Source organism: Pleurodeles waltl, chromosome 4_1, assembly GCF_031143425.1.
Source record: "Pleurodeles waltl isolate 20211129_DDA chromosome 4_1, aPleWal1.hap1.20221129, whole genome shotgun sequence".
In the NCBI taxonomy this organism is placed as follows: Eukaryota; Metazoa; Chordata; class Amphibia; order Caudata; family Salamandridae; genus Pleurodeles; species Pleurodeles waltl.
Window position 1 is genome coordinate 857,676,581 of NC_090442.1, and position 15,961 is coordinate 857,692,541.

At 46.6% G+C, this 15,961-nt stretch overlaps 1 protein-coding gene across 2 annotated transcripts in view; it reads left to right on the forward strand.

Moving 5' to 3' along the window:
- Positions 1-15,961, forward strand: part of CEP290 (centrosomal protein 290) — a 1,276,764-nt gene that overhangs the window by 1,006,049 nt on the left and 254,754 nt on the right. For both annotated transcript variants that reach the window (XM_069229617.1, XM_069229618.1), the window contains one exon: positions 12,859-12,993. In XM_069229617.1, coding sequence (XP_069085718.1) covers positions 12,859-12,993 — 135 coding nt within the window. The remainder of the gene's footprint in view (positions 1-12,858; positions 12,994-15,961) is intronic.

The window sequence follows — 15,961 nt, forward strand, 5'->3', positions numbered from 1 at the left end:
GGGGTCCACTGTGGAGCCCCTAGAGTGCATGGAATTGTAAAACCAATACTAGAATCAGTATTGGAGTACAATTCCCAGTTGTTAGACACCTTACATGGCTATATTCGGAGTTACCATTGTGAGGCTGGACATAAGTATTGACCTATGTCCAGTGCACGCGTAAAATGGCGTCCCCTCACTCGCGAAGCCCGGGAAAATGGTCCTGGATGACGCGGGAGCACCGCTGCTAGTGCAGGGGTGCCCTCACACACAGGTACTTTGCACCCAGCCTTCAGTGTTGGAAGGCCTGACATATAGGTGACTTATAAGTGACCTGGTGCAGTGTAAATGGCTGTGAAATGGTACATGCACCATTTCACACAGGCTGCAATGGCAGTCCTGCAGAAGCCTATGCATGGGCTTCCTATGGGTGGCAAAAGTAATGCTGTAGCCCATAGGGATTCCCTGGAACCCCAATGCCCTGGGTACCTAAGTACCTTATACTAGGGACTTATAATGGAACACCAGAATGCCAATTTAAGATGAAATACTGGATTACCAATATGTAGTGACAAAGTTTAGAGGAGAGAGAGCATATGCACTGGGGTCCTGGTTAGCAGGACTCCAATGACACAGTCAAACACAATGACATCAGGCAGAAATTGGGGGTAATATGCCAAAAAGAGGGTACTTTCCTACACTTGGCATTAAAGACCGTCCTGTCAACCATCAAATGAAGGCTGGTGCAGGTTCTCACAGTCAACACTACTGCCATGTGGGACTGCAACAACCAGAGCGGGGTGGGGTCCTGTGCCTGGAGGCTTTACGCTTGTAGAGCTGCCTGAATCATCCGGCGATTTTTCTAGTGGTGCACCACCTGACAGGATCTTTAAACATCAAAACGGACAAACTTAGAGACACCTAGCGGATCATGAATGGCAATTGTATCCAAAGTTGGCACAGGACATCTTCTAATATTGGGGAGTATCCAGGCTAGAACTGTTTGCCACTGCAGAGAATGTGTACTGTCAGCACTTTTGCACACTGGAGTTCCCCAAAAAGCTCCCTGGGAGGCTTATTCCTCATAGAGTGGGGCATTGTATGCCTTCCTGCTACTAACTTTCATGCCCAGAACTATGAAGAAGAACAGGAACAAGCAGGCCAAAGTCAACCGAGTGGCACCAGATTGGGTTAGGAGAGTGGGATAACTGGAACTTCTGGGCCTAAGCATCTGCCCTCTGTTCAGGCTTCCGCAGAAGGATCTCCCGTCACAGCGACAGGGTAGGGTAGGGTCTTCCACTCTAGCCTGTGAAATCTACACCTCGATGCATAGAAATTGAATGACAGCAGTTGAGTTCTTTTGATCTTTCTCCTGCCCTCTTTGATGATATCCTGGCTGCCTGTCTTCCTTCCACAAAATCTGTATATGCAGGGTGCTGAAACAAGTTTGTGGCATAGTGCGGTACCCGGCAGTTAGACGTGTTACAGGCTAAACTGTCAAATGTTTTGATTGCTTTATTTTGGCCCAACAAGGTCTTGCTTTAGACTCAGTTAAAGGTTACCTTTGGGACCTTTCAGACTTTTTACTTTTGAGGACCAATCAACCTTTTTCAAATCATTGGTTGTGATCAGTGGCAGCTGGCAGCTTTAGGAGGGAGGGGGCGGGCGGAAAGCAAACACACACACACACCCACCCACCCACTCATTCTTTCACACACAGACACGCACGCACGCACATCCATTAACAACACTCATACCATTCAAACATGCACGCATGCACCAAACATTCATTTTAAAAGATCACACACACATTCTTTCACACACGCATGCACATACGCACATCCATTAACAACACTCATAACACTCAAACATGCACGCGCGCACCAAACATTCAATTTCAAACATCACACACATACACACACACACACTTACCTTCAGCCCCCAGGTCCCAGGAGGGTTGGGACTGCTGCCTTCCCTCAGCCAATGAGGGAAGGCAGCGGTCTCAGCCTCGTCACAGAGTGGGATGTGGTCAGTGAGACTGCTGACCCCACCCCACTCTGTGACCAAGTGTCCACAGGTGACGCTTTCCTCGTCACCCAGGGGAGGGCCTCGAGACAGCTTTGCTGAGCCGAGGAGGTCACACCCATAGTAGCTGTGACCTCCTCAGCCCAGCAAAGTTCAGCTCAGGCAGCCAGGAGTCTGCACAAATAGCGCATGGCTCACTCCTGGTTGTCTGAGCTGAAAATGAAGAGTGTCTGTCAGGATGGCCTTTGTTCAGCCTGACAAACACTCTTCATGAGGGGCAAAAGGTGGGGGGGTGTGGCCCCTCCGCCCTAAAGGACGGGCCGCCACTGGTTGTGATGCGTTTTCAAAGAGGTTTGCACATGTTTCTGCCAATACCCTCACAGTGGGATTTAAATTTAGTCATTTCCTTTCTAATGTGCACTCCTTTTTGAAAAAATGCACAGTTGTTTATTGCGCCTACTTACACTAAAAACGGTCCTCCTGGTGGTGATTACATCTGCGCATTGGGTAAGAAAACTTTAGGCCCTTTCAGTCAAGCCTCCTTATATCACCTTTTTTCCATACAGGTGTTTCGGATTTGTGCAGTATGCCTACCAAAGGTGGTGGTGCCTTTTCATGTTGGACAGCCCATCATGCTTCTGACTTTCTTAGCTTTGCCTTAGCCCTCAAAGGAGGAAGAAAGGCTTGATCGTTTGGACCCCAAGAGAACACTCAGAAGAGCATGCAGTAGATAACCAGCTCTTTGTGAGGTTCTCTAGGATGAAGAAAGACGAGGCAGTGCAGAAACAGACCACCATTCAACGAATAGTGCCCTCTATTAAGATCTGCTATGCCCTGGCTAAGGAGCAGCCTCCAGAAGTCCTCCAGGGATCGCTCCACCAGAGCCAAAGCTGCTACCAGTGTATTGATTGGTACAGAGTGCCTGCTCAGAATATCTATCGGGCAGCTATGTGGCAATCCATGCACAAGTTCATGAAGCGCTGGTGCCTTAGAAGTCAGGCCCATCAAGATGAGCACCTAACCTGCTCAGTCTTGCAGGAAGTTTTAGTCTGAGCCATTCCACAGACTTTCCATTCTGGGAGCTACTGCTTTGGTATCAATTCACAAGGTGAGTCATCTGCAATTAGAAGAACAAGTTACTTAACTTCAGTAATACTATTTCTAGTGAATACTATAGCTAACTGCACATTCCTCGCACACCCTTTCTGCCTCTCATTTCTGTAAACTTGACTTTTTTCCTTTTAAAAAGGTCTTGGGTCTAGAGATCTGGTCACTGAGGGTGCGGACAACCCAGGAAGAAACTGACACCAGTGTGAAAAAGTAGCCTCCTTCTAGCATGCTTACCCCCATTTTTGCCTCTTTGTCAGTTTGTTTTACTGTGTCACTGTGTAGGAGGCTGTTTGTGAGTGTGTGTCAGTGTGTTTTTACTGTGTCACTGGGATCCTGCTAACCAGGACCACAGTGCTCATAGTGTAAACCCTATATGTCAGTGTATTTTGCCTGTCTCACTGGGATCCTGCTAGCCAGGACCCCAGTGCTCATAGTTTGTGGCCTAATGTGTGTGTTGTCAGTAGTGCTTAACTGTGTCACTGAGGCTCTCCTAACCAGAGCCTCAGTGCTTATGCTCTCGCTGATTTTAAATTTGTCCCTATAGGCTAGTGACTTTATTTACCAATTTCAATTGGCACATTGGACCCCTCTTATAAGTCCCTAGTATATGGTACCTAGGTACCCGGATGCATTGGGGTTCCAGGAGAACCTTATGGGCTGCAGCATTTCTTTTGCCACCCATAAGGAGCTCAGACAAACCCTTTCACAGGACTGCCACTGCAGCCTGCGTGAAATAGTGCACATATTATTTCACAGCCATTTTCAATGCGCTTAAGTAACTTATAAGTCACCTATATGTCTAACCTTCATTTGCTGAAGTTTAGGTGCAAAGTTACTAAGTGTCAGGGCACCTTTGCACTAGCAAAGGTCCCTCCACATAGTTCAGGGCCAATTCCCGGACTTTGTGAGTGCGGGGACGCCATTACACCTGTGCACTACATATAGGTCAATACCTATATCTAGCTTCACAATGGTAACTCCAAATATAGTCATGTAAAGTGTCTAAGATCATGGAATTGTCCCCCATTCCAAATTTGGTATTGGGGAGCCAATTCAATGCATCCTGGGGGCTCCACCATGGACCCCCAGTACTGCCAAACCAGCTCTCTGAGGCTTGCAATGCAGCTACAGCTGCTGCCACCTCACAGACCGGGTTCTGCCCTCCTGGGGTCTGAGCAACTCAGTCCAAGGAAGACAGGAAAAAGCATTTCCTTTGGGAGGAGGGTGTTACACCCTCTCCCTTTGGAAATAGGTGTTATAAGCTGGGGAGGTGTAGCCTCCCCCAGCCTCTGGAAATGCTTTGAAGGGCACAGATGGTGCCCTCCTTGCATAAGCCAGTCTACACCGGTTCAGGGACCGAAACTGGATAAAGGAAAGGGGAGTGACTACTCGCCTGTCCATCACCACCCCAGGGGTGGTGCCCGAAGCTCCTCCAGTGTTTCCCGGACTTCAGCCATCTTGTTTTCCAAGGTATCGGGACACTCCAGAGGCCTCTGAGTGGCCAGTGCCAGCAGGTGACGTCAAAGACCCCTCCTGATAGGCCCATACCTGATAAGGTAGCCAATCCCCCTCTCAAGGCTGTTTAGTGTCTCTCTTGTGGGTTTCTCTTCAGATTCTACTTGCAAGTTTCCAGCAGGAATCCTCTGCAACTACCACTTCATCCTCGGATCGACCGCAGACTGATTCAGGAACCGCTGTAACAGCAACAAAGTATACAGAAGGACTGGTTTGCCTCTGCAACTTCAGCTCCAGCCAGCAGCTGCAACAGTTTCCACGGTTTGCACGCTCTGTGGACTCCCTGTCTTCACCCTGCATCACAAGGACCGAAGAAATCTGTGGAGTGACAGAGTCACTCCACTGCTCAAGCAGGCACCTTCTGAGTCGACAACTGGTTCTCTTGGACTCCTCTCCTGGTGACGAGCGTGCTCCATGGAACACAGAGGGTGGACCCCATCGACACAGACTGTCCTGAGGTCCTGCTGTCCCAATTTGGAGGAGTTAAGACCCTGCCTTCCCCGAAAATGACAGTACCCCTGCGCACTGCGTCTTCTTCACCTCCTGAGGCCTCTGTGCATTATTTGCTAAATTCCTTCGTGCACAGCCTGGCTCAGGTCCCCAGCACTCTATCCTGCGACGCTCAACTCACTGAGTTGACCTCCGGGGGCATGGGACCATCCTTTGTAATGCTGCACCAACCGCATTTTGCACCTCCTTTGTCCCCGTGTCCTGGGACTCCCCTGGGTTCTATCTGGTGTTCCGAGGGCTCTCTAAAGTGCTGAGAGCCCCCCTCTTCCTCCTCACACAGAGTTGAGGCCCCCAGGTCCCTCCTGGGTCCAGATAGTGCCACTTTGACGCAAAACGTGACTTTGCCGGAACCAAGGCTTGTTGGAGGAATCCAATGCCAAAACTCTCCTGCATCCAACTTCTCTTCATGGGACATCCAGTGCATCATGCACAAACCCGTTGACATCTTCCTTGGGTGCATTTCTGCAGTCTTCGTCCAACCGGGGACTCGCCTTTTGCACCCTTTTCTGGGTTGGCTGGGGTTCCTGTCCTTCCTGGAACTACTTTCGACTTCTGGACTTGGTCTCCTTCCTTTGCAGGTCTTCAGGTCCAGGAATCCACCATTTGTTGTTTGCAGTCTTGCTTGGTTTTTGCAATAACTCTAATCACGACTTGTAGTGTGTCCTAAGGAAACTGCTTTTCTGGGCTCTGGGGTGGGGTAATTTACTTACCTTTACTGTATTCTTACTCTCCCAGCAATTCTATACACACTACACTTATCTAGGGGGGAATTTGTGATTCGCATTCCACTTTCTTAGTATATGGTTTGTCTTGTCCCTAGACCTGTTTTCTCCCATTGCATTCTATAACATTTCCTATTGTTTGCACTGTCCTATGTCTAATTACTTATCTTATTTTGGTGTCTAGTGTATATATTGTGTATAATACTTAACACCAGAAGGATTATTGCCTCTAAGATATTTTTGGCCTTGTCACCCAAATAAACTACCTTTATTTTTGGTAACACTGTGTATTGTCTTTACTTGTGTATAAGTACTGTGTAACTATAAGTATTATTGCAGGAGCTTTGCATGTCTCCTAGTTCAGCCTACGCTGCTCTGCTATAGCTACCTCTATCAGCCTAAGCAGCTAGAACATTACTACATTTCACTGATAAGGGGTAACTGGACCTGGTGTAAGTACCCAAGGTACCCACTACAAACCAGGCCAGCCTCCTGCAACTGGTTTGTATTGGGTACCTAAGGTACTTACGCCTTATACCAGGTCCAGTTATCCCTCAGTAGTGAAATGTAGGCAGGCCAAGGCTGAACTAGGAGACATGCAAAACTCTTGCAGTACCACTATAGTCACACAGTACTTACACACAATAAAATAAAACACTCACTGTTACCAAAAATAAGTGTACTTTATTTTAGTGACACAAGGCCAAAATATATCTTAGAGACAATACTCTTTCTGGAGGTAAGTATTATACACAATATATACACCAGAGACCAAAATCAGGTAAACAGTCATAGAATAGTGCAAACAGTGAAAAACACAATAGATTGCAGTGGCCCTACGGGCAACACAAATCATATACTAAAATAGTGGAATGCGAAAGTTGGATTCCCCCTAGGCAAGTGTAGTGTGTAGAGGGGCGCTGGGAGTGTAAGAAAACACCAAATTACATAAAGTATCTGTAGGAAGTTGGCTCTGTATATACTATCTCAAAGTGAGCGATAGTGTGAACAGAGTCCAAGGGTTCCCCTTAGAGGTAAGATAGTGGCAAAATTAGATAATTATAATGCTCTATTTTGTGGTAGTGTGGTCGAACAATAGGCTTATCAGAGGGTAGTGTTAAGCATTTGTTGTACACACACAGGCAATAAATGAGGAACACACACTCAAAGACTTAACTCCAGGCCAATAGTTTTTATATAGAAAAATACATTTTCTTAATTTATTTTAAAACCACAAGATTCAAGATTTGAAGTAAATACATAAAATGCAAGGTACTCCACACAGGTAAGTAAGCACTTTGAATTAGAGCAGTAACATACATAGTTTTAGTTAAAATGGCAATAAGCTATTTTAAAATTACAAACAAAATCAACAGTTCCTGGGGGACGCAAGTATTGGTTAGTTTTTCAGGTAAGTAAGGTACTTACAAGTTTAAGTTCCTGGGCATAGGCAGCCCACTGTTGGGGGTTCAAGGCAATCTCAGTCACCGCACCAGCAACACAGGGCCGGTCAGGTGCAGAGGTCAAAGGAGGGCCCAAAACACATAGGCGCCTATGGAGAACAGGGGTGCTCCGGTTCCAGTCTGCCAACAGGTAAGTACCTGCGTCTTCGGAGGGCAGACCAGGGGGGTTTTGTAGAGCACTGGGAGGAACACAAGTAGGCACACAAAACACAACCTCAGCGGGACAGGGGCAGCCGGGTGCAGTGTGCAAAGCAGGTGTCGGGTTTTGAATAGGAATCAATGGAGGGACCCAGGGGTCACTCTAGCGGTGCAGGCAGGACACAGGGGGGCTTCTCGGGCCAGCCACTGACTGGGCTAGGCAGAGGGTCGCCTGAGGGTCACTCCTGCACTGGGGTATGGTTCCTTTTGGTCCTGGGGGCTGTGGGTGCAGTGCTTGGTCCAGGCATCTGGTTCCTTGTTACAGGCAGTCGCGGTCAGGGGGAGCCTCTGGATTCTCTCCGCATGCGGAGCTGTGGGGGTCCAGGAGGGGTCGTCTCGGGTTACTCACGAGGTCGCAGTCGCCTGGGAGTCCTCCCTGTAGTGTGGGTTCTTGGGAGCTCGAGCTGGGGGCATCAGGTGCAGAGGGTGAAGTCTCATCCTTCCGGCGGGAAGAGTTAGGTCTTTAAAAGTTGCAAGAAAGTTGCAAAGTTGTTGCTGTTTTTGAACAGAGACGCTGTTTTCAGGATTTTCTTGGTGCTTCGGGTCCAGGGCAGTCCTCCGAGGCTTCAGAGGTCGCTGGTCCCTGTCGGATGTGTCGCTGTGCAGGTTCTTTGAGTCTGGAGACAGGCCGGTAGGGCTGGAGCCAAGTCACTTGTCATCTCCGTCATCTCTGCAGGGCTTTCAGGTCAGAAGTCCTTCTTGTTGTAGGTTACAGGAATCTGATTTCTTGGGTTCTGGGTGCCCCGAAATTCTAAATTTAGGGGTGTGTTTAGGTCAGGAGGGCAGTAGCCAATGGCTACTGTCCTGGAGGGTGGGTAACACCCCCTTTGTGCCTCTTCCCTGAGAGGAGGGGGGCACATCCCTAATCCTATTGGGGGAAACCTCCAATCTCAAGATGGAGGATTTCTAAAGGCAGGGGTCACCTCAGCTCAGGACACCTTAGGGGCTGTCCTGACTGGTGGGTGACTCCTCCTTGTTTTTCTCATTATCTCCTCCAGCCTGGCAACCAAAAGTGGGGGCAGTGGCCGGAGGGGCGGGCATCTCCACTAGCTGGAATGCCCTGGGGTGCTGTAGCAAAAGGCATGAGCGTTTGAGGCTCACCGCCAGGTGTTACAGTTCCTGCAGGGGGAGGTGAGAAGCACCTCCACCCAGTACAGGCTTTGTTCCTGGCCACAGAGTGATAAAGGCACTCTCCCCATGTGGCCAGCAACTCGTCTGGTTGTAGCAGGCTGGCAGAAACTGGTCAGCCTAGCACTAGGAGTCAGACTGGTATTCAGGGGACATCTCTAAGATGCCCTCTGGGTGTATTTTACAATAAATTCCACATTGGCATCAGTGTGCATTTATTGTGCTGAGACGTTTGATATCAAACTTCCCAGATTTCAGTGTTGCCATTTTGGAACTGTGGAGTTTGTGTTTGACAAACTCCCAGACCACATACTCTTTATGGCTACCCTGCACTTACAATGTCTAAGGTTTTGCTTAGACACTGTAGGGGCATAGTGCACATGCAGATATGCCCTCACCTGTGGTGTAGTGCACCCTGCATTAGGGCTGCAAGGCCTTCGAGAGGGGTGACTTACCTATGCCACAGGCAGTGTGAGGTTGGCATGGCAATCTGAGGGGAGTGCCATGTTGACTTAGTCATTTTCTCTCCACCAGCACACACAAGCTCTGAGGCAGTGTGCATGTGCTGAGTGAGGGGTTTCCAGGGTGACATAAGGCATGCTGCAGTCCTTAGAGACCTTCCCTGGCATCAGGGCCCTTGGTACCAAGGGTACCATTTACAAGGGACTTATCTGGGTGCCAGGGCTGTGCCAATTGTGGGAACAAAGGTACAGTTTAGGGAAAGAACACTGGTGCTGGGGCCTGGTTAGCAGGGTCCCAGCACACTTTCACTCATAACTGGCATCAGCAAAAGGCAAAAAGTCAGGGGATAACCATGCCAAGGAGACATTTCCTTACAGTATCCCACCCCAGAGCCCTGGAAAACAGGAGTAAAGTACAGCAAGTTTCCTCAGAACACACTAGAATTTGTGGTGAAGCATTAGGCAAGAACCAATCAAGACTGCAAGAAACCAGCGATGGTTTCCTGGACCTGAAGACCTTTGAAGAGAGGAGACCAAGTCCAGAAGTCGATAAAGAGTCCATGAAGAACAGGAGCCCCTGCCAACAAGGAAGAAGGTGCAAAAGTGGATTCTCCAGTTGGAAGAAAAGTACAGAACTGCACCAAAGATAGCTGCGGGTTCCTGCTTGGTGCAAGAGATGTCCCACGTTGAGTCGTTGGATTCAGGCTGTTTGCGTCAATGGATTCTGCCAACAAGCCTTGGTTCACGCAAGAAAGAGGAGCTGCAACCAGGTCCTTCCTGGTCATGGGCAGTGCCATTTTCCCCTAACCACGAGCTTTGCGTGAGCCAAGGTTTGTTGGTAGAATCCAGCAACGCAAACCAGACAGCAGTCATACATCAGGCGTAGGACATCTTCTGCACCAACCAGGAACCCGCATCTGTCTTCTTGGGTGCATAACTGACTTTGTCTTCCCACCAGTGGTTCTTTTTTTTGTGCACCTTCATCTGGGTTAGCTGGGGCTCCTGTTCTCCCTGGACTTTCCAGTGCTTCTGGGACTTGGTCCCCTTCTTCCACAGGTCTTCAGGTCCGTGAATCCATCATTGGTTTCTTGCAGTCTCTTCTGGTTCTTGCATAATCTTATTTCATGACTTCTGGTGTGTTTCAGGAAACTTAATGTGATTTACTCCTGTTTTCCTGGGCTCTTGGTGGGTTCTGTTACTTACCTTTGGTGTTTTCTTACACTCCCAGGGCCTCTCTACACACCTTGTCCTCCTAGGCCCATTGAAACCTATTGTGATTTTCACTATTTGCACTGTTTTCTAACTGTATTTACAGCTATTTCTGCATCTAGTGTATATACTATGTATATTACCCACCTACTAAGGGAATATAGTCTCTAAAGTATTTTGGGCATTGTGTCACTAAAAATAAAGTACTTTTATTTTTGTAGCACTGAGTATTTTCTTTCATGTATGTGAGTACTGTGTGACTACAGTGGTATTGCAAGAGCTTTGCATGTCTCCTAGATCAGCCTTGGCTGCTCAGCTATAACTACTCCTAGGCTGCCTGGCTTCTAGACACTGACTACATTTCACAAATAAGGGTAACTGGACCTGGTATAAGGTGTAAGTACCTTTGCTACACACTACAAACCAGGCCAGCCACCTACAACCAGCACACATCAATGACTCTTGTATGCAGCTCCACATGCCACTTCCGGAGCGAAAAGACATTGGTGCTGTGCGCAAAATGCAACCTACCGGCACTCAGAAATGTCCAGATCCAGTTTGACGCCTTGAACTTATTCAAATGGTGAATAATCTGTAGGTAGAGTATCCACCAGAGTGAGTGTTACAGAAGATAAGTATGTTTTCATTTTGTCTTAAAAACCTTCTACAAAAATATATTGTCCCATTGGAATTAGTTATATAAAAAATTACACCTTATGGGATGATATGTTTGTAAAATATATTGAGTACACAAAATTCCTGATATACAATAGATGATTTTTTAGCTATTGATATTCTGACTTTTAACAGGTGTTCTTGGTTCTTGTAATGCTTCTCGCATTGACATCTCAGGAAGCATTGTTTACAGCCAATATGATGCAAATGGTGTTACAGATAAAGTAACAGTTAGATTCCTCTACTTGTCATACAACACTTTATGGACTCCGGAGTAGTTCACTGTTGCTAAGTTTGTGGATAAATTGCCTGATTGGCTGTCTTTTGAGGGGGAAGTACTTCAGGGACATGGGGCAACATTATGTCTGGGATTGCAGCAACCTTTATTGTGGTCCCACTGTCTACTGTGATGCAGAGTTGGCTTGGGTTATACCACAATGTGGCAGTGGCAGTATGTGGACTTTTTTGGCTGTTTGTGGGACTATTATTTGATCTGGTGGGCTTTTTTTTACTTTTGATTTCCATGATATTATCACAAACAGTGGTTGCACACATACCACTGTGAGTCTCTATTAGGAAGGGTCACCCTTAACACACCCCTTCCTAATACTGAATCGCTAACCCATATTGCGATTTGGTAATAAGTTACCAAATCGCATAATAGGGTTTGGTACATGGAAACTGCTTTTTTCCTGTTGCAAACGGCCTGATTCTGCAAATGGGCCATTTGAAAGCTGAAAAAAGCTTCGTACATCTGGTCCCTACTGAGAACTTTAGGGCAAAGGCTGCAATTTCTAAATTGGGTGTAGGAGAATGTAGGCTTACTGTGGGTGATTCTATTTGTCTGACCTACCCGTAGCAGATTCATTGCTAGTAGGTATATGCCATGGGCATGCAAGGGAGGCCAGGTTGTTCCCAAGCATGTCACCAGAAAGGAAGTCTAAGGTATTGGCTTGATGTTCAACAATATGTTTGCACCTGGTTGCTTACATTAAAATCTCTAATTTCTGATTGCTAGAAAAGCCTTTTGAAGATGGTGACTGTAGTAGGCTCTTGTGTGTTAAAAGAAAGAGTTATGTACCTCTGATTGACATGCATACTTTGCACTTAATAGATTAATCCTTATAATATTGCGAGTTCATCTGTTTGGTTGGCAGTATCTAGATACAGTGAGGGTGGGTGCTGCTGTCCCTTTTATTCTTTAGGGTGCTGACATATCTAGAGGCACTGCACATATGTCTTAAACTGTTCTGCTGGCTCTGTGCACTGGCACTAGATGTTCGTAGATTTTTCCAGCCACTGAAAGACTCCTGTTGAGAGAGTGCAACATTTTTCATTGGTTTCAGTAAATCTACTGGGCTACCTCAAAAATAAGAAGGCCCTTCAGAGGCAAAAGAGTATCCATGAGAGCCAGCATTGTCAAACATTTATATACTTTAAATTGACAGGTAGTTTCTAATAGCTGTGATGCCAGATGGAATGCTTTATCTGTAAAGCGTCCAAATCGAAAAATATCCAGAAGTAAATTTGATGTTGGACTCAATCAGTTTGATTATTGGCACACCTTTTGCTGTGGAAAAAAGGCAATAACACCTACTCTCACTTTATGAGATTCATATATTTAAATTCACTGAAATAATTTTAAACTCCTCTTGGTCTTGGCATATTGAGTAATCTCTCTGCAGCAGTCTAGAATGGGGCGATCCATTACGTACATTCTCCTTTGAAAGTCTGTATCACATTTGCTACCTGTCCATCCTCACTGTCTACATATACTCACTGACATCTTGTATTATCATTACTAATTTAATAGCATGGTTGTGCCCATCTGTTAAAATATTTTCTTTGTTCTTTGGTTTGTAGACTTCTGGAATAGGATCTGATGATCAGTCTGGCAGAGAGCAGGAACTTCAAAGAGAGAACCTGAGGCTGTCTTCTGAAATTGTTGAACTAAATTTTCAGTTGGAGCAGGCCAATAAAGACTTACCACGGTTGAAGGTATTCTAACCTGAATAATAAGTAATTTGTTATTTAGTTTGGTCAGGACAAACATCACACATACTTGCCCAGCCTTTTGATTCTTATTTGTTTTGTCACCTGTATGATGATTATATGGTTGAACAGGAAAATGAAGCCGTTAAAATCTCTACATAAGTAGTTGCTAATTATTTACAATTGGTTTTATTTGATAATAAACAATTTGGATGGTAGTTGTGTGTTTTCTTATCATCCTAATGACAAACTCAATATATACAATTCTCTTTTGTTTTGTTGCCTGTGTGGTGATTGTATGGTTGAACAGGAAAATTATGACCTTAAAAATTGCTACATAAGTAGTTGCGCATTATTTACCTTGTGGTTTATTTGATGATTTATTTGATGATAAACAATTTGAATGTTATTTGTTTGTTTTCTTATCATCCTATTGACAAACTCAATATATACATCTTACATCTCTTGAAATGTAAGTATACTCTTAATGTTGCATAACAACTGGATTTAGGTGAGGAATGCTGAGCTTTGGAAGTTGTTGCCATAATGCCAGACCTAGAGGGTACACATAGACATATACCTCGTTAATAGCTCTCCTGCCCCTTCTCTTGACTTGTCTTCTTGTTGACTGAATGTTCTAGCTTTTTTTCTCTCCACATAAACATCACCAAACAAATCAAGTTTGAGGTCACCCTGCCTTTTTATGACATAATAAGCATCTTGATATTTCCCCACTATGGTGTAAAAAGAGTGTAGGAAACACAATCCTGCTGCAGGTGATTAGGTTTTTACTGGAACACCTGAGTTCTGAGTGTTTGGTAGTTCTAGGATCAAATGCTTTAGAAGAGCATATCACCTTCTCCATGCCTTAAGGCAACTGAGTTGAAATTGATAGGCTTTACTGGAAAACATTTTGCCTTGGCCTCTTCAGACACACCTCTGCTAGTTATTCTCCTGCTTTATGCATTTTTGAGTCTTAATGTACTTATTCCAGAAGACAAACATGAACTCTTTCAATAGACAAATTGAATTCATAATTCTTTACAAGGAACAAGTTAACAACTAAGCTGAGGGTATTCACACCAATTCCTCAGCAGCTCCAGGTTCAGCCTTCAAAGCATTTGGTAGAGGCGTGGGAGCTATTATGACCTTCTAATATCCAAAGCTGGTATCACTTCAATTTTCAAAGACAGTTCTTGGGGGAAGAAAAGTTAGTAACATTTTTGAGGTAAGTACCAGACTTACAGTTCCAGTCTTCGGGGGTTAGGATGTCCACAGGTTGGGGTGCAACACAAGGCCAGCCGGGTGCAGAGGTCAAAGTTGCTGTCGGATTTAAAATGGGATCCTGGGGAGACTGGGGGCACTCAGAATCAGATCTGCTAGCAAGTAAGTACCTGTGTCTTTAGAGGGCAGATGTTGGGGGTTTAGGATAGCACCGGGGAGGAGGCACAGGTTGGCAACAAAAACACACCTCTAGCGGCACAGGGGCGGCCAGGTGTGGGGTGCAAATGTAGCGTTGTGCTCCCAATGCTTTTCAGTAGGGACACCCAGGGGGTCACAAAGATGCCACAGGCTAGGTCCTGGGGTCGGTTCTGGAAAACCACAGGCTGGACAAGGAGGAGGGCCGCCTACTGAATGTTGCTGGACTGGTGGCCGTATTCCCCAAGGCCGTGGGCTGCGGGTGCTTCAGAAGCTGGAGACAGGCCTGTAGGACTGGGGCCAAATCAGTTGGTGTCTTCAGTCTTCTCTGCTTGGGGGTCAGCTTAGCAGTCCTTCTTTTTTTCTTGTCATCTTCTTAAGGTCACCAGGAATCTGATGAGCTAGGTTCAGGGGAGCCCTTAAATTGTGAATTTAGGTGCATTACAGGGGTCAGAGCCAATGGCTACTATCCCTGAGGGTGACTACACCCTTCTGTTGTCCACTAACCCTATTGGTCCCTGCCCTCCAAACCAAGATGGAGGATTTTGGAAGGAGGTGGAACCTTCAGCTCCGGACACCTCAGGATTGGTCCTAGCTGAAGTGGCTACTCCTCCTTGTTTTTCCTAACTTTTCTACTGGACTTGCCAAAAAAAGTGGGGCTTTGTTCTGGGGGGGGGGGGGGCTGGCATCTCCACTTGCTGGAGTGCCCTAGGGAACTGTACCAAGAGCCCTGAGCTTTTGAGGCTTACCGCCAGGTGTTACAGTTCCTGCAGGGGGAGGTGTGAAGCACCTCCACCCAGTGTAGGCTTTATTTATGGCCAGAGAGAGCACAAAAGCTCTCACCCCATGTGGTCAGAAACTTGTGTGGAAGTGTCAGGCTGGCACAGACCGGTCAGTCCTGCACTAGAAGTTTGGCTAAAGTACAGGGGGCATCTCTAAGATACCCTTTGGGTGCCTTTTTTAAGAAATCCAACACTGGCATCAGTGTGGGCTTATTGTGCTGAAAAGTTTGATACCAAACTTCCCAGACTTCAGTGAAGCCATTATGGAGATGTGGAGTTCGTAATCTCAAACTCCCAGCCCACATACTCTGGATGGCCACATTGCGTTTACAATGTCCAAGAATGGATTTAGACACTGCTGGGGCATATTGCTGATGCAACAGTGCCCTCACCTGTGGTATAGTGCACCCTGCCGTATGGCTGTAAGGCCTGCCATGGGGTGACTTTATGCCACACACAGTGGTTTGAGACCATGGCACCGTGAGAGTGATGCCATGTCAACCCTTTCTTTTTCTCCCCACCAGCACACACAAACTGCTATAGCGGTGTGCATGTGCCTGGTGAGGGGTCCCCCAGAGTGGCATAATACATGCTGCAGCACTTGCGTAACTTCCCTGGCCATAGGGACCTTGGTACCAGGGGTACCTTTTACAAGGGACTTAACTGTGTACCAGGAGCGTGCCAGTTGTGGAAACAATGGTACAGTTTCGGGAAATAACACTGGGGTTTAGGCCGGGTTTGCAGGATCCCAGCACACTCTCATTCAAGTCAGC